Below are 19,456 nucleotides of genomic sequence, written 5' to 3' on the forward strand. Positions count from 1 at the left end.
CCGTAATAGCTGCCGTTAACGACCTTTTCAAATGCTCAAATTTGGCACAGAACAGCGTCTTATGGATGTCGAGACGTGTGCAAAGTTTGGTTTGAAATAACCAATTCCTTCGAGAGTTATAAGCAGATTCCGTAGATTTGTAATTTGCGGAATCAGTTCGGAACTAAAAGTTTTTCTGTCGTAACATCCGTTTACGTAGGTTATTAGAGTTGATTTTTTTTGTGAAGGTGCATCTGTTAGTTGGTAATATGTATGCTAAATTTGGTTGAAAAATATTAATTGGTTGGAAAGATATGAGCAAATTCCGTAGATTAGTAATTTGCGGAATGAGATTCCGCAAATTAAAAGGCGGAATCTGATTCCGTAAATTACAATAAGCCCATTAACATCCCATGTTCGGCATATAGACACAGCTTCGTCGAATGATGAAGCAGGAGTATTGAAATGACGACTACATTTATCACCATATTTAAAACCTTCTTTCATTGTACAACTTCCTTGATCTAAAAAGAAAGAAGATCATTCACTTTGAAAATCACGCACGCACGATGCTCGAAGGGTTGAGAAAAATTCTCGCCTCGGACTTGATACTAAGACACTTGATACCTCTTTTTTAAGTCAATTTAGTAAATAAAGTAAAGCATATACAATTAAGCAAGTCTGAAAATCACGAACAAGATAAAAACAGGATTCTCATAAAGAAAGGGTGTAGTTTCAGCGAAAATTTTAAGGTTTTAGGGATTGAAATGGGTTAAGCTACCTGGAGTCCATTGACAAACAATATTAGCGAGGTTAAGCAAGAAGCTATCTATTACGTACGGAATCTATTGTGTTCAGTTCAGTTCTACAATTATCCCATTCCAACTTTTGGGTTCCGCTGTCATAGACAATGCAATTTGTCGCCAAATCGTTTGATGAATTCGTTCCGAATTCGATAGCAGTTCCTACCGTACCTGTAAAAAAAAAGATAAAGTAAAATATTCTTTATTTAAAATCGAGTGAACGAGTCCAAAGATCACGAAATTTTCTGGATTTTATTTCGCAAGTATAAGCAATCCCTCCGGGGGTGGGGGGGGGTACCTAGGCAAAATGGGAGTACGGGTATATTCGGGCGGCACATGACCATCATTCCGCAAACCTATAGCAGCCCCGGGTAGCAATCTTAAGTGAAGTGAAAACGCCAAGGTTTCTACTATGACCTACTTTCAGCAAAGATGACGAATTATTTTGCTTCGACTACCGTTGCTTGGGAAATACAGAGTAGCTCTATCTAGTGTTTCATATAAGATATCTGTGGGCTACTCACCATCTTGCCACTTCAATACCCCTTCCTCAAATGCATCACTTGCACCGACCCAAACACGATCAGACAAAATCCCATTGCCTATAAACAGTGATTTGAACTGAGTGAATTCCGTCATATTTTTGAATTGCACTAGTTGTCCTCGTTGTTCGCCACACAGTTTTATGCCAGCTCCAAATGTTTCTTCAGCTAACACTATTGCACTCGACTTTTGAAACTTTAAACATTTGGTACTGGAGACTGATAAACCATCTTCTGGAGCACCTTCTATCTGGCAACCTGAATAGTCGAATGATAAGGTTTTGAAAATAATTTTTTAAAGGCTTTATTGTAGAAACTCGCTACTATCAAATAGTGGTAAAATTTTAGTCCAACAAACTTTAATCAGACGAAAAAAGAGCTAGAAAATCAACCAACTTAGTAACAAACCAACAAAGAAACACTTATATTACTAATTTAAGTATTTATTTTTTAAGATTATTATTCCTGATTATTCCATAAGAAACGAAGGGCCCACGCCACCCAACTTTTTTGCAAACCAAAGTAAAAAATTTTGGTTGCACCTCCTTAGACTCTATATTCATTGCCCCACTTTCAATTTCATGGCGTGGGCCCTGGAACGACGCTTAGTTTGACATCGGAGAGAGTATTATGACATAAGAGTGTACATTTTGATCCATTTAAAGAGACAAGGAAGTGTTTTGGAGTTCCTCAAATAGGCAGAACCATGATTAAAAGATTAACATATGTAACAGAGCATCAATCTTTCTTTGCAAATTTCAAGGCTTTATAGTTGGTTTTTTGACAAGTTTTTTGGCCATGTATTTCAAAGGATTTTCATGGTCACCATGTGTCAAGGGACACGGGGCCACCCTTACTGAATAATTAAGATATATGTTTGCATTTGCATTAGACAATGTTATCGTTCGTTACAATGATAGGAACAGCGGGAAAATATGGCGGTATGGCGGTATATGGAAAAAGAATCAGCGGGAGACAGTTTCGAAGACTGACAAACTGTACCCGCTGTAAACTCTTTTGGCAAAAAGCCCGTTTGCGAATTTTCTTCGGCTTTGGGCTTTTTTCTTAGATAGTGATTCGTCTTAGACTTATAGCATAGTCTACATTTGCGTTAGACGGCAAAATGTATTTACTGTTTTAGATTTTGGATCACGTTTAATTAACAAGTTACATTGCGAATCACAAAAAAAAGCAGTTCAAAGGTATGCTATAAATAGATGGTATTTTCAGTTGAATACTTTTAAATGATTTGAAATTAAATACCTGCAGCAGGGGTGGTCGTTGCGGTTGTTATTGTGGTGGTTGTTGCGGGTGTTGTTGCGGCGGTGGTGGTCGTTGTTGTTGTTTGTGGCACTTAAATAGGAAAAAATTAAGAGTCCTTATAGAGGAAACAAGATTTAGAGATTTATCAAAATTTGTGCTCGCGTAGTGCCGAAGGGGAGAAAGTGATCTTTCTTTTGTTTAAAAATGCTGTATAAGCAAATGGAAGGGGACAAGTCAAATTGTGTCCTTGGAAGATTTTAATTTTAACAAAATCGAAAACAATAGGAAGTAAATGTTTGATATCTTGAAACGGAAATTCTTGCAGTCTAATCAAAAGTCCAGAAATGGAGCCTTTTTAAAAGATTTTTTGAGTCCGTAAAGTTAAAAGATTTTTTTTCAATTCCTCCACATATGCATCAATTCTATGCCATAGAACTTTTAATTCAACAGCAACTTGTTAAAAAAGAAAACCTTCTTTCACTCTCACTTTAGGAGACCCGGAAAACCCGAGTTATTTTCCCAAGTTATGTTTCCGAGTTACGGAAAACCCGAGTTATGACGTCATTTTCAGAAAATTATGACGTCACACTCAAATTTATAACTCAGTTTTTTTTCCTTCCATTAAATTTTCGAGTTATTTCATGAATTTTAACTCGGTTTTTTTTCCTTCCGTTAAATTTTCGAGTTATTTCAAGAATTTTAACTCGGTTTTTTTTTCTTCCTTTAAATTTTCGAGTTATCTCCAGATTTTAACTCGTTTTTTTTTTCTTCTATTAATTTTTCGAGTTATTTCCAGATTTTAACTCGGTTTTTTTTTCTTCCATTAATTTTTCGAGTTATTTCAAGATTTTTAACTCGGGTTTTTTTTCTTCTTTTAAGATTTCGAGTTGTTTTTCTTCCTTTAAATTTTCGAGTTAATTTTCCTTTCTTTAAATTTGCGAGTTATTTCCTTAGAGATTTTAAACTTTAGAATTAAACTTTAAACTTTAGAATTAAAAACTTGTCCCCAGTACCTTAGCTGTAACAAAATACTTTTAAGAGGCGTTGGGGTCTGTTATCTAAGTTCCAATCGAATCTAATTAACCTTTGAAAGAACGGTTTCCTGTTTTCGATTTTAATATACGTAAAAAATCAACCTCGCGAGCCAGGGCGAATCGTTGGCGGTCAGGCGGCAAAAGTGAGGGCGGGGATGGCCAGACGATTATATAAACAGGAAAGCCTTCTTCTTTCGATAGATCCCTGATTGTAAATGGGTCAGTGGTGCAAGACTGATTCTTCATTATTGTTTATTTTTTGACGAATCCGATCCGCTGACCTTTCACTGCAAAATCGAAAGTAGTTTTGAAATATGGCTAAAATCTGACTATTTCGCATCCCTTTATCCGACAATTTTCCCGCTAAAAATGCCGCGCTCTGATTGGTTAAAGAGCTGGCCTAGACCAGGGCCTAAGCGCCCATCTATAACGTCAAAAAGCTTATCGCCCTGGGTACGAGGTTGATGGTGTCATAAAAAATGACACATTTCCAATACACGCTTTTTTTTTTTAACCCGAAATCGCACCCTGATATTCTCCTAGAACGCTTAAAGAAAAAGTGTGTACTGTATATGAAACGAAAATTTATCGAGAATTTGGAATAAAATAAGCATTTTGAACTCGGGTAACTTTTCTAAAGCCTTTGTTAAAATATAAGAGCTAGAAGAACAAAGGAAATTTTTTATTTTTGCTCACTTTGGGCATGATGAGCGACGTCACCAAAGCGTTTTGTCAAAAGTTACTTTGACACAAACAATTTCATCCAAAAGACCAACTAGCTTATAAGTTATGGGGGAGCCACCCCTTAAAGCTTATCCTAATATGAATTAGCCCGGGGGCTATTTATAGCTTTTTAATATACTGGATGGCGGATACAGGCTTCATTTTTTGGCTTTGCTTGAGGTGGTAGCCACAGATCTGTAAAGCTTTACTTATTTTTGCTGAAGAAAGTTTAAGGCATGGAGGTATAAAAAGTTTTTATACCTCTATGCTTAAGGGATCTGGACATACACCAACTTAAATGGCAATTTCTGTATTTTAAAAAGATTAATGTATAACTTTTTTTATATGTCCTGTTAAACCTATCTTTTTAGAATTTAAAAATCGAAAAATTGATATGAAAAAATCAAATGAAGAAAACGAAGAGTTTTTCGTTTCGAAGAAGAGTATTTCACCTTTCAAATCCTTAATCTCGGTAAAAACGAAACATTTCGGATTTTTTTTGCTTTAGGTGATGTATCTATTCAGTATCCAAAAATATAATTCCAGAAAATTTTTGTGGAAGCATCTTTCCTTTAAAATCTCCACAAAACCTCATTTTTTGGCAATTTTCTCCACTAAATTTGCATACGAAAACAGCTTGTATAACTTGGGATGCAGCCAAATAGAAAATTTTTCCAAAAAATCTAAATAAAGAAATTATTTGTCATCAATCCCTTCGGGCTTTACAGATCTGTGGTGATAGCAAATCCAGTCTCCTTTTTGCGAAGAACAAATAATTTAGATTAGATTGTTTTCAAAGTTTACAGTATGTGACAGGCACGACGCAACGGGTACGGCAGGTACGGCGGCCGCCGTACCAGATTTTCACAAAAATACCCGAAGTTTTCTTCTTCGTCGGTAAAATCGCTATAAAATGGCTTAAATTTCCTCATTCGCCGTACCAGATATAAAAAGCTTCCGTCGTGCCTGTGTGAGTATATTTTAAATTGCTCTCAAAACTAGAGGAAAAGACGTTTTACAAAAGTTTTTGCTGCATGAAAAACTTTGACATCTCTACTTTATTTCCCAGAAGTTCTTTTTCAAAATTTTCAATCGCTTAAAGATAGGTAGCTTTTTCTAATGGCCCCCAAAACGGAGGTTTGAGATTTTAGCGATCTCTCGAGATATCTTTAAAATATGAATAAAAAATTTTGAAATGTGATTTAGAGGGTTTTGGGCATAAATTTGTTCGATAACATTTTTACAGTATACCCCTGGTTGTCAAAACGCAGGTTTGGGGCCCCCCAAAACGTAGGTGTAGTTAAAATGAAAAATTAATCCCAGTGGTAATAGGGGGAGAAACTATGAACATATTTGTGTTTTCCCTTTGAATTTACGACCCGATGGATGTAAAATTTATGATTTGTATTAAATATTTCAAGATTTCCGATGATGCAAAGTCCAAACTGAAAATTTAGATACATAGAAATTTTGATTCAACAACGTCTTAATCAAGTTTTTGAAAAACAGCTTAACTAAAAATGAAAATATTAAGCTTTAAAGTTATTTTTCTCCTACATTTCGCAAAAAAATTTTAGAATTTGCCGTTTTTGCTGATTCAGTATTTTTTGTTATAAACTATTATTTCAAGCTGATAGGAATGGAATTCCAAGATTTTTTGCTGTTTCTCATGTTTAGAATTTTCGATTTCATCAATGCTGGTTCTAGGAAGGCATTAGGTGTAGAAAGTTTCCTATACCCCATTTTCATAACTTATTTTCACTATCCAAGGAGCTAGAGGGAGTTATATGCAATTTCTATCTAATTTTGGTGTTGAAATATGTCCTTCAGACGCAAATATGTTATTTTGAAGCTGTCTCAAACCATTAAAAACATTTTTAAATATGACCATCATTCTTTCAAAAAACAAAAAAATTGTGTAATTTTGATAAATCTAGAGGTCAAAATTCTCATTTTAATCACGACCTACGTTTTGGGGGTCATATACTGTAGAGGTATTTTTGAATTATTTTGTTATTTTCATATAATTTTCGAAAACGAACGTTAAAAAGATGGCAAAACTTTTAGTCTACTTTCACTGGACTCAGCGCCATCAAATTCATCAAAAAGCAAAGTTCAGTCAGAAGTAGATTCTAGCCTAAGTAAGTATGAATAGGGTCAAGCATGTGGCCCAAATTTGGTGCTTTATAAAAAATGTACACACTAATTACACCATCGTCCAAATATTTTCAGTACACTTTCCTTTAGTTCCGCGAAATGCAATTTTTACTATAAATAGACCTTTTCATAAATTATGTTACAAACATCACTTGCCTCGTTTTGAATTATTGCAATGGCGATTAAATCCCAGCAGATTTTATTAAAACTACTTTCTATTCAAAATGAAAGAAGAATTTCGACAGAAGTGGGTGTCAACCGCGAAAATTAAAATATCACAAATAGAGAGGAAAAGTAAACAGGAAAATCAGTAGTTTTGATTTTTCAAATTTTTTTCTGTCTCAAAATATTCATACTCTTGATGGATACATCATCTACAAAAGAAAAACAAAAACATTAGCCATAAAATGATCATTTGAAGACATTTTACCAGGTTCAGTCTCGGTTGAATGTGATTTTGACGAAATTATTCTTATCCGAAAGGTTTCAAAGAATAAGACTCAGACTTTGATAATTATTTAAACCGCGAATCGTAGAAAAATAAGTAGGTTAAAAACTTACGATTCTGACTGAGGCACCAATAGCTTTTGGTGGAAGATTGTGTCTGAATTTGGCACGGACGGTTCCAGTGCTGCCATGTGGTCGAGTTACTTTTCCCCAGATGACTCTAACCTTGCTGGCTTTTCGGTTTCCTTTGGCAACTGATTTGTTTGAAACTCTGTATACGTAAGCAACACGTTTTCCTAAGTAGAAGTCTGTTTCAGCTTTGTTAGTGACACCTTCCAATTTCAAAAGTGAACATTGCTCATGTTGATTTCTCAATCCTCTTTGGTATCCAACAAAGATGCCTTTAGTGTAGAGTCTAAAAAAAAAGAAATTTTTTCAACAATGCCAAAAGCAAATCTTGAATGAAAAACAAGTCATGCAAATATCTATACTGATCTCTGAAAGCAGTGTTTGTTGTTTAAGCCTAACATTTATGTTTTGGTAATGAACTTTCTCATAATAACTAATCAAGTATTTAATGCAGGAAAAAACGAGAGCAAGCTGTTATTTTCTACAGACATAGCAGACGGTTAGTGTAAAACACAGGTCACAGGTCACAGGTCACGGGTCACAGGTCATACAAATTACAGACCGGAAAACTGTAACGCACTCGTAACATACAACTCATAACATCAGTTTCTGAAAATATTATATGTAATGGAAATGTAATATCAAAATATGTTATTTAAGAAGGCTTAAACGACAAATCATCAACCCCAAATATTGACAACAAATGACACTTAAATTATGTAAATAATGATGTTATCCCAAAGTATGAGGTTTTGTACACCAATTAACAATAAAATATTCTTCATGCATAATAGGATGCTGACGCTGCAAGTGGATATAGATTGACAGGTTTTGAACACAATAAATACTCCAAGAGAGCTGTTTTAGAGAGATGAAAATAGTGACGTCATTTTATCAGAAAATACAAAGCAGGGGATAAAAATATTGAAACAATTATAAAATATAATCCCATTGACGCTATTTTTATCAATTCTTGTTATCATACCCAAGGTGATGCAGGAGATAAAATGAGATATGACATAGTGATTGTGAAATAGCTATTTTCCTGTTAGGGGGCTGTTTAAAGCAAAGGTGAGATCGATATTCGAATATTTCTTTTTTCTTTGTATATAACATACGTAACATGCGTATAACATTGAAAATATAATTTTTTTACATGTGTGATATAGATGTAATATATAATACAAGTATTCCAGGTCTGTGTTATACACGGCACAAAACACGAAATCACGTGGTAAGCACGTGGGTAGATTTTTAGCTTTAAAATAGTTCTAGATCAGTAAAATACCTTTGGAAATATATTTTTGACATTAACAACTGTTTTTCAAACATTTTCTTTGTGTTTTACAGTAATTGAAGCTGACCTGTCAACACTGACCTGTGACCTGTGACCTGTGACCTGTGACCCGTGACCTGTGACCTGTGACCTGTGTTTTACACTAACCGCATAGCAGAGCTCAAAATTCATGGACATTAAAACAGGGTTCTGCCAAATCAAATCAAATTTGAAGATAATCTACACCGATCAGACATTTTACAGCTCATACTCTAGAAAGGCAGGACAGTCTCAGTTTGTAGCCAAATAGGCACTTTTTCTGGTGTTTTTACCAACATTTAAGTGATATCAGGAGGGGCAGCATCCGTTTACCTGATGCTTAACAGGCATGAACTTACCTCACCGATTGAGACATTGTATCTAAAACGAAAAAGAGAAAAAATCATTCTTGTGCAACAAATAAATACAAATAGAAAACAACCAAGAAGCTAAGAACTGTGCTAAAGTGAAAAGATATTGCCTGGTGGAATGTTTTGCTCATAATACAGTACTTGAGATAATAACAATGATTGTGCAAAATGGTAACTTTGGCATTGCAACATTTCAGTTCTGAAGAGGTCTCCCTACCCCTACCCCTGAGTGATTTTTTAAAAGTGTCTACTACAAACTTTGAACAAGGTGGCCATGCTTATTCTAGAATAGAAATCCAGCTTTTTGGTCAAAAACACCCTTTTTCCAGGTATTTTTAGCTGGGAAATATATATAACTTATACAAGTTAAAATTGTTCTATAAACACAGCGAAGCAAACAAATACATGAAAGGAGGAAAAGAAATATGGAAAGTAACATTCGTCATGAAACAAACGTCTCAAAAATCGATATTTTTGGTGAAATTTCTTAGCCTCACAGACTCTAACCCCCACCCCTTCGCATCAATTTGACGTTAGTCGTGGGAAGAATCAATATGTGAGTGACCCCTAAGAACCACTATTTATAAGCAGGTCAATGTTCTTAGCTAAATTTTTTTTTCTTAATATGAAAATGTCACAAGCTTTTCTAGAAACACGATTAAGCTGTACATTTTTCTGAAAGTGGATTGTTTTTATAAAAAAGCATTCAATAGCTTTTTTTATTTCTTTTTCAAATTTTTTTTTCAAAAGTGCTGATATTTTATCCCAATAAATATGCTTTCATTATACTTTCTCAAAAATGTTTAATTTTATTATCAGGTAGGTCCATAAAAGTACCGTAACTTTGTCTAATGTCAACACCCCTCCTCTAATTCTGAACCCCTTTAATTTATCAGCTGAAATTTATAGCAAAGGTTGAAACTATTCATCTTTGCTTATAGTGGTCAGAGAGGAAAATAATCCTTTTTTAATCAGTGATTCAAGCTTTCATATTATTCCTTTCTCTAAAGAAGGGTGTTTGAATTAGACAACTATACTTTCACAATCATGCATTTTCAAGGTTTTCAAGGAATTCTCTCACATTACATTTTTAAAGATATTTCAACTTATGGTGCTATGGTGCAACAGCACTGACAACACTTTGATGAACTTAACCGCTAACAATCTTTACCCACTAAGCAGTAAGCAAGTAAGCAAGCTTAATCATGGACACCCATAAAAAGAAACCAAAAGTTAATGCAGTAATTCTTTGATAAAAAGATTGGCAACAATAGTACCACAACTATACGATTTGTTCAATATGATCTGAATAAGACAGAGTGTAGTATTCTATCCAAAGAATGCTGTTGTTTTTTAAAGTGTGTATAAGTAATATATTCAACTTGTACCATAAAACGAATAACCTAATCTGAAAAATATGAGGAAAACATTCAAGCCGATCAAGCAATAACTGTCTCACATTCCTTAGTTAATCAATTCCAAACAACAAAACCCCCGGAAAGGTGACTATCAGCGATCTGTGGATAAAAAAATAAAAAAATGAAAAATAAAAAAATGAAGGTAACTTTGGGTGATCCGATATAACTCTCTCCGTACAGTGAGGCTTGGCTTCTCCTCGTCAGATCCAGATTATCCATTTACATTAAGAAGAATATCATTATGTCACTCACAAGGAAAGGTATATCACTCATTCTTTTGTGTCTTCCAATAGACCTTTTTTTAAAGAGGCAGCCATGTTGAATAATTATGTACTCCAGCATAAAAACAATGATACAGCCATTAATTATGCATGGCTGTATCATTGTTTTTATGCTGGAGTACATAATTATTCAACATGGCTGCCTCTTTAAAAAAAGGTCTTATAGTTTTGATAGTGTGTGGATTTGAATATTTGAATAAAGACATCAATTGTAAAAGGGGTTACGCACGATACGAAAATCTCGTGTTCGCAAGCGAAAGGTTTTTTACACTACATACCGTAGAACTTCCTTATTCCCAGCGAAACTTTCCGATTGCTAGTGTAAAAGAAAAGGACCAAAACGCCACAAAAGTAGATTTAACACCGATTTTAGCCGGAGACGCCTAGAAGAAAAAAGATCCCGGAGACGGGGCAGGTATGTTTTCCCGGGAATGAGAAAGTTAGCCATTTTATGATAAAATTTTAAAAAGTTGTACCCAGCCGATTGCGTGATGCGTGATCGGGAAATAATTCGAGGCATGATTTGGGCTATTTTCGCGATATTTGCATGGTGAACAAACCTTTTTTGGTAATTTTCATGATCGTCACGGGAGCAAGGAAAATTTCTATTGATGCATTTTAAACATGTACAAACTCTGGTGAACCAAAAGAAAGTTTATATTTTATTTTCAAAACAAACTGCTTTTTTGAAGTTTTTTTAACTCAAATATCTTAAAATTTCAAACTAAAATACTTTTTCTCTTATCTCGTTTTCTTAAATCAGGGGCTAATGTATATCTACAAAAATTGATCTTGTTCATCAAAAATTGAGAATATTTTACAATAAGAAAACCAAAGGAAAATTTATATTTTCAAAATAGATGGGTTGGTCTAAAAAGCAGGGTAGCCAATGGGGTAGCCAATTGGGCTAGGTTATGGGGTACCTCTTTTTGCCTAAACTTTTGAAATCTGAAACCTATTTTCATGTGGAAATAACTATACAACATCTTGTTAATGATTCCATGTAATAAAATTTAAGATTCCTTTCTAACTTCAGCCACAATAGCCTTTTTTCCAAAGGTACTGAACTTTGTTACTTCTCAAGAGACCTGGCGCCATTTTGTCTTCCTTCTTGGCTTCGTTTGAAAATTTACAGACCCGAATAAAAAATATATACAAAACAGTTTTTAATATTTAATATTTAGATTTTATTTATATTTTTAATTGTTATTTCCGTGAAGCTGTAATTCGATGATAATAGCTTTGGAATCGCCTTTGGGCCATATGATCTCTAATCTTGTCATATCTTAACAATCCTTTGTTATTGAATCTATTGTTTAATTTATATCATGTTTAGATGTTTCAAACAATCAATTCCTTTCAAAATTTTTAAATATGGCAGCTTATAATAGGTACAAAAAGTCTTTCGAAATAGCTCTATTATAATGAAGCTCTATTTCTTACTCCTCGTGCATTAACACGTGGTAATTTATATCTTTGTTTATCTTTGTAATCATACATGATCAATCGCAGTGTCAATCAGATTCGTGCTCCCTGGTCAGTAAAATGTGGTTTCATGTATTCATTTTCGGTATTTCTATTCTGGTCTGTAAAATATTTAGGTACCCCACGACCTACCTTAAGGGGATTAATTTTCGCGGTAACTTATTTTCGCGAGACAATTTTTTCGCGAAATAATTTAATTTTCGCGGGACTTATTTTCGCGAAGACGGGAATTCTAAATTTTGGCGAGGATTAAATTTCGCGAGTTTCGCGAGAAGTGGGCTTTTTCGAAAATTCAAAACTAAAAAATCGAACAGTAGACTAATAAAAAACTTGCTTTTGTCTAAAGATATAACAAGCATTGTTGATGAAAACTCTCTGTCGTACCGATTGATATGTCTTTAATAGGTATAATTTTTCTGAAAACAAAGGGAAATTATATCTAAAAAAACTTAATTTTCGCGAGGATTATATTTTGCGAATTTCGCGAATCCAAAGGTTTTTAAAATTTTCGCGGGGATTATATTTCGCGAATTTTGGAAAAACTCGCGAAATTCGCGAAATATAATCCCCGCGAAAATTAATCCCCTTAAGGTAGCCCAATTGGCTACCCCAATTGGCTACCCTGCTTTTTAGACCAACCCAAAATAGATGAAATATTTTGCATATACTTTCATATATAAAATATTGGAAAAAAGGTTTAATATATAAAATATTGGAGAAAAGGTAAAATATAAAAAATATTGAAAAAAAGGTAAAAAATTATAGCATCCAAAAGTTATATTTTTTGAAATGCATGTCAAAAAGTAAAAAACTTTCAAAACAGGGAAACAATTTCATAATTTCAAACATACACTTTTTTAATATAAGAACAATTTTATAAGACTTTTATAAGGCTCAAAATCGCCAAAAAATAAGAACAATTGAAGAAAAATGCTGAGCCTGAAACTACTCAATTTCAATCAATTTAGGGGTCAAAGTAATAAAAATTGGGTATGATTTCTAAAGTACCTGACTTACATCCTATTAATAAGAACATGATAGAAGCTTAAAGTGAAAAAAAAAGAAGAACAGTCGAGGCTCAGAAAAATTTTACTGGTTCTTATATAAAAAAAGTGTAATGCAAAAGAAGAAAAGTAATCTCATTTATACTGGGAAACATTTTCATAATCTGAAAGAACGCCGAAAGGAAAAAATTCCCCTAGCAGAAGGCATTTTGTAATTTTCAAAAGCATGCTGCAAATGCAAAAAATGTCACATGATTGGCTATCATAATTTCCAAAATTTCCAAAAAGAAAAAAAAGTCTTCATGCCAGAATATTGCTTGAAAAAATTTTTAATTGAGGCAAAAATAAAAAAATGTAGCGTTTCTGGACACCAACCGGGTGAAAAATAATAATTTTCTGATCTGGCCACAGCCATGGGTTCATCTATATACAGTATAGTTCATTATAAAAAAAATCAAGTTGGAGCATTTAAGCTATAAAAGTAGTTTGGTTAGATATTCCCACTTGTAGATCACGAATTGTTTAAAATGCACGTAGAAGAAAATGTCCAAATTCACAGCAAGAATTTCCACGTTTTAAACGCACATGCAAGAAAATGTCCAATTCACAACCAAAAGTTTTCCACGTTGCATTTTTAAAACATCAATCATCAATCAGTAAATTTTGCTCTGGGTTTAAATTTTTACATTAAAGCTAACCAGTTCATATCCAACCACAACCATTTCCTTGGGTGTCGCATCTACCATCTGACCATCATAAAAAAGTAGTGAGTTCAAACTTTTTTGATGTCACAAGTATTTAATTTTTCAAATATAGCATGGTCAGATTTATCCATAAATATTCAGTCAACTGCCTTGTTAGAATTTGTGTAAATATATGGGCAAAATTGAAGTTAGTTTGTTGTGAAAGTTGATAAAATATCGACCGGATAAAATATCCTGTTTTTCAAGAAGAGATTGCATCAATCTCTCATGCCAAACCAAACGAAACATCAAATTCAGGAAGGAATAATAAGAAAACTTCATCATCAACCATTTCTTGTAACAATCACACAAAAATCATGATCCAATTCAACTCATTAAAGCATAAAAAACAAAGAAAAATAGCGAAAGAGCGGTAGCAACCAGTTGTTTATTTTGCCGCCATCTTTGTTTTGACTGTTAAAAGGCAGTATGGTCCGATCAACAATACGCTTCCGAACCGAGCGACGTTTCCCGATCGAGAAGGATACTTATATTTTCCAGCGACGTTTCTGGAAGAAATGACGTATTCATCGTCGTATGAAAAACATCCTACTGTTTTTCACGCCGGAGCTCGATTTGGAAAAAATCCATTACGTAATGCTTCCAACAGACAGTCGGGTACAGGCGATAATTCTCCTTATTGGGACTTAAGACAGTTGCACACGACGACGAAAGTCTGAATGGAAACGAGGCTGAAAAAGGGTAAAAATCGATTTTATCACTCCGCATATCAGCTTTTTTTTCCCGCGCTTTTGCCAAAAGAGTCGCACTCCGCTCGCTAACGCTCGCTCCGTGCGTAATGAAATACCTTTTTTGGCTTTGTCAAAATGCCTCAAAAATGTCAATATGAAAATTGCGTAATCAGAGAACGTATGTATCGCTCATTATAAAAAGGCCGAGACAAACTTTCAATAATTGGATCGTAACATCTAGTTAAGTCTCTTTTGTTAAGTCACCAGGGGGTAAGTAAAACAGACCTTGATACATTTATCTTTCGTTTCAACTTGACGATTCGTTTAAAACTCAACCTCCTAAATATTTGGGGTAGGTAAAATATGTACAAAGAAATTCATACTTTTTCAACCTGGCGAATCTTTAAAAAAGAAGCGAACAATAAAATATAATTACCCTTTTCAAATACTAAACCTCTTCGGTGGCAAGCGTAGTCTACTCTGACGTAATTGTAAAATTTATGTGATGGGAGTTTGACATAGTAATGTAATGTTGTTTGGGGGATTATGAAGTTCTCTTGAATTTCGATTGCATTTATTCAGGTTGATTTTTTATGAATTCTAATGGTACTTTTTCTAACGAGTTTGATTACTCTGTTCTCACACTTATGTCTTTTTTTTTTTTGCGTCCTTTTCCGTGATTACTTTTATTTATATTTTTAAAGACAGGTAAAAAATGGCGTTCGTGTCTTTTCGCACTTTTTTTAGCCTAGACGATGTAGCAAACAAAGTACCGTGAGAGGTCCTAAAGCCGACAGCCCAGCTTAATTCCGACACCCCAAATAACTGTTATGAAAAAAAATTCTATGTTTACAAACATTCCATCTCCAAGTTGAACGATAAACTATTGCTAGAACTCTCGAAACAAAACATCTAAGATAGCTGTAATGTCAAGATGTCAATTTAATGTAATTAAAAAGTGCGAGTTGTAAAAATAATTACCTTTTTATTCTGGATCAGTTGCTCATGTTTAAAATGATAACAGTTTTGTAATAAAAGTGACTTGTGCGGGAAAAATACGAAACAACTTGGACTGGTTTCCATCAAGAAACAAACAGACTAAATTGTAAAAATGGCGCGAAGTTGAAAAAAGGGCGGATGCGGTAGCACTAATTTGAATAACAAACATTGAATCAATGAGGCGGCAACTATCAACGCCCTCTTTACCACCGATAAGTCCGGATGTTTATTTACGGAAGGCCCGCAATCGGACAGCTCTTCATTTAAAGTGTACTCTTTGACGACATATATTATCTTTACTAGAATAGGAGCAAGGTGTCATGTAATACATAATAATTGTAATATACGTCGTCTATTTGTATTCTTATCATGTAATATATAATATAATGTAATATACGTCGTCTATATGTATCCTTACACAAAGTCCTATCCCCGCAATCAAGCCAAATGCCAGTGTAAAGTAATAGAAACCAGGCTTGATTACGTAACGTTTCAAAATGAGCACCCTCGTACACAGACCTCTTTTATATTTTCGTGTGCTTTGGAAAATCAAAACATCTCGTTACTTTTTATGATGCTGTCAGATGCTGTTACTACTGTTGTCATTTATGACGTTGTGCATATTGCAATAAAAAAATATGTTTTGTTATAAGAAGCAATTATTGTTATTTGGTTCAATTGGTTCAATGTATCAAATCTCTCAGTTTGGTTGACACTTTGGTATCTTCGTTGCGTCACAGCGAAAGGTTTGTTTTTATTTTAGTTTGTATCTTTGAAAGACCCCATCGGCTTTAAGCTGGGCTGTCGGCTTTAGGACCTCTCACGGTAAGTATAAGCACACTGTGCTTTTAATTGGCTGACAATTTCTTTTGCGTCGGAAAAACTTTTTCAAACTTTCAGCGATGATTGATCAAACTGTTACAATGAAAATCATCCAGCGCATTTTTTATCTTCTTACCTTCTTCATCTTCAATGAAGAACTCAAAGTTTACTGAAAGTAAGCACATAAGATATTCTTATAATTAATGATATTCATTAAACACGCTTTGTTATGCGCTGCGGTGGAGTGCATGACGTAACTCGCGCGGCAACTAACTCGCCTTCTGTTGGAAGATCATATTGGGCGTTTTGGCGTTACCACCCTCAACGCAGCGAGCGCCTTTGTCTTTCCGCAACTCTTTCCACCATTTTAGATGGCCTTAACAATAGGGCCAAAAAAAAAAGTAGTTTTGTTTCCGGAAATGCGGGTGACGAAAAAAAATCTCACCCGGGCGGCCGGAAAATTTTTTTTTTTTCAATTTTCCTAGAAAAACTCTAATTGACGTGTACCGTAAATCACCGATTAAGCGCCCCGCTTGAATTAGCGCCCTGCTCGAATAAGCGCCCCCCATTTAGTTAAAATAATTTTATAAGCGCCCCGCTCGAATAAGCGCCCCCTTTGAATAAGCGCCCCCCTCCAGGGAGGGGCACTTATTCGAATTGGTGGCCTAGGCTAATTTCCAGGATAAGAATTTCTCTTCAGATGATTAACAATCGAAAAAAATTGGAACAAAAATAAAAATCAACCTTTTAGCTTTCTTTTTTTTCTGTTTCTTTTTCTTCAGATTTGTTTTTCACTTTTACAAAGCAGGGAAGTTTCTTCAGCTTGCTTTCAGCTATATCAATGCTTCTTTTATTCATTCATCCTTTTTTGAAGTTAAGTTTAAGCAAATTCCGAATTTGTTGATATACGAATTTCTGAAATAAAAAAATAAGCGCCCAGCTTGAATAAGTGCCCCGCTTGAATAAGCTCCCCCCTCAGAGCCTGAAAAATTAAATAAGCGCCCGGGCGCTTAATCGGTGATTTACGGTACGAAAAAATAATCCAGGTTCGATGTCTCTTTACTTGAAAAAACGAAATTTTAAGAAGAAGCTGTACTCTAAGGTAATTCGATTCACAACAACATAAAACAGGAAAGTAGAAAACATTTGTGACAGAAGATTTTCTTTTTCAAAACACAAGTGACATACGTAAATCTTTGAATACAATCGTTAAATGGATCGTTAAATCGTAAAATGGAAAATAAACTCTTTATGAACAAAAAAAAAAGTTTTTTTCTATTTGCGGCCGCGTGAGATATATTTTTTTCCAAAAAAAAGTTCACCCGGCCGATTTCCGGAAACAAGACTACTTTTTTTTTGGCCTAGATCCAAAAGGGCGCCATAATCTTGGAAGATAATTTGTTTTGATCTCCGGCTTTGGGAAGTAGCGATCATGCTCAAAAATAGTGTGACATTTAGTGAACTCAAAAATTGACAAAAATATAGTATTTCTTGAATAACTTGAAAAATATTTCAAATATAACGTTGAAATTTTATATGATGATCGGTATTTACACAAAGAACATATTTTGATGAAAAAAATGGTAAAATGAGTAAAATGTGTGGTTCCAGGTCCAAATATGTCGAAATATGTATTTTGTCAGCCACCTCAAAGGAGGAAATGGTTTGTTTGAAAATGACACTTGAATCAGTAACTAGAGGTATCATATTATCTCAAAACAGATAAAAGTGCAACATTTTGAAACTGGTTGGTTTCAAAAAGCCACCAGTGTTGTCAGCCACATAAACGACTCATAGCTTATCTTGAAATATCTTGTAACCTAGTAAGCCACTTAATTTCGCTCCAAAACAATTGGAAAGGTTAATCATTCTACTTATCCTTGGTGAAAAAAATAAACGGTTAGCCACCAAAAATACTCATTTTATTAACATAATTGTCAGCCAACTTTGAAAATGTCACAAAACAGGCCTTTATTTTTGCGGTTTGTGTAATTTACGATGCGCGATCCAACGATTCACGATGCGCGATGCACGATCCATGCATATATTATGTTAATTATTCTAATTATGCACGAATAAGTTTTCATAATGCTAGCTACAAACATCATATAACAATAACGAAAATAAAATTAAAAAAAGAAGGGGAAATAATTTATCATAATCAGAATGATTAAAATAACTTATATCTTCTGTGTAGAAAAAAACAAAAATTGATAGCGAGAGAAAGAAAATGTTCGCCGCATGCCTCACTCGTTTTTAAAATGAAAGAAAAAGCCTTGACGTCATAGAAAAGTTTTGGCGCGAAAAATTTATTAAAATAAAACACAAACTCAATTTTGTACGTTCATTATTTTTTTAAGAACAGTGAATAAGGTAAATAAGGAATCATTGGCTACATTACTTTTGGCATGTTCTTATAAAAGCCTTTCACCAACTGAATTGCACCTGGTGTTTTTATTTATTTCATCTTTTTCTTTGTTTGATGATCAAGTTAATTCATTTGATCTTTCTCAAAAAAGGTGAGTTTATAGACGCGCTCTTCATTAAAAAACGTCTTCCTTACTTTACCACAACATTGCAAATTTTTGTTTATAACCCTGTCTCAATCCAATGCATTTGGTTGGTTCAATCGGAGAAACGTTTTTTTTTTTAATAAAGAAAGCAAAAAGGTTACAAGATATTCAATTCAAAGCATGGGCAAAAAAGTTTATGTTGTGATTTGATTGTCGAGGTTAGAATATATACACGCATACTTTACATTGATTTTCCAGAAATACAAAAGAAGGAATTAAAATTATGTGATTACTAAAACCTGTAAATGCATAATTAGAATAATTAAGATAATATATGCATGGATCGTGCATCGTGCATCGTGAATCGTTGGATCGCGCATCGTAAATTACACAAACCGTTATTTTTGAACACGATCTAGCAATGTTTTTGGTTGTTTTCTATGGAAAATGGTAAGAAACTTAAGTTTACAAGTGTCATTTAGTTTTTGCTGGCTTATAGAATGGCAGGATCCTGGATGGTTTCCCTAACTGACTTATGTCTTTTTTTTTCGCGTCCTTTTCCGTGATTACTTTTATTTATATTTTTAAAGACAGGTAAGAAGGCATATTGATGTAACTGTTTGGGCTTTGTGTTGTGGGTTGGGACGTTATTGTTGGGAGAACAAACAGTATTTCGAATAACTAGCTAATTACTCCAGCAGAATATTTTTCTAATAATAACATCATACAATTGATT

At 34.1% G+C, this 19,456-nt stretch overlaps 2 protein-coding genes across 2 annotated transcripts in view; one reads left to right on the forward strand and one right to left on the reverse strand.

Annotated features, from left to right (window-relative positions):
* Window positions 1-6,815: 6,815 nt before the first annotated feature.
* LOC136801258 (large ribosomal subunit protein eL33-like) lies at window positions 6,816-8,849 on the reverse strand. The gene is made up of 3 exons (XM_067057887.1): window positions 8,752-8,849; window positions 7,063-7,363; window positions 6,816-6,875 (listed from the first exon to the last, which is right to left on the reverse strand). Exons 1-3 carry the CDS (start codon window positions 8,766-8,768, stop codon window positions 6,852-6,854), a joined length of 342 nt encoding a protein of 113 aa, XP_066913988.1. The 5' UTR covers window positions 8,769-8,849; the 3' UTR covers window positions 6,816-6,851.
* Window positions 8,850-10,365: 1,516 nt separating this feature from the next.
* The window catches only part of LOC136801259 (disks large homolog 1-like), a 30,604-nt gene continuing 21,513 nt past the window's right edge, over window positions 10,366-19,456 (forward strand). The window contains exon 1 of the mRNA XM_067057888.1: window positions 10,366-10,441. Within this exon, the coding sequence (XP_066913989.1) occupies window positions 10,423-10,441 (19 nt within the window). The 5' untranslated portion in view covers window positions 10,366-10,422. The remainder of the gene's footprint in view (window positions 10,442-19,456) is intronic.

Source organism: Clytia hemisphaerica, unplaced genomic scaffold, assembly GCF_902728285.1.
Source record: "Clytia hemisphaerica strain Z4C2 unplaced genomic scaffold, Clytia hemisphaerica genome assembly, whole genome shotgun sequence".
Classification (NCBI taxonomy): Eukaryota; Metazoa; Cnidaria; class Hydrozoa; order Leptothecata; family Clytiidae; genus Clytia; species Clytia hemisphaerica.

Excerpts from the sequence above, each read along its gene's own strand:
- LOC136801258 (XM_067057887.1), bottom strand. Across the intron at positions 6,876-7,062 it reads TTGGTGCCTCAGTCAGAATC|ATGATGTATCCATCAAGAGT; the intron begins GTAAGTTTTTAA and ends TTTCTTTTGTAG.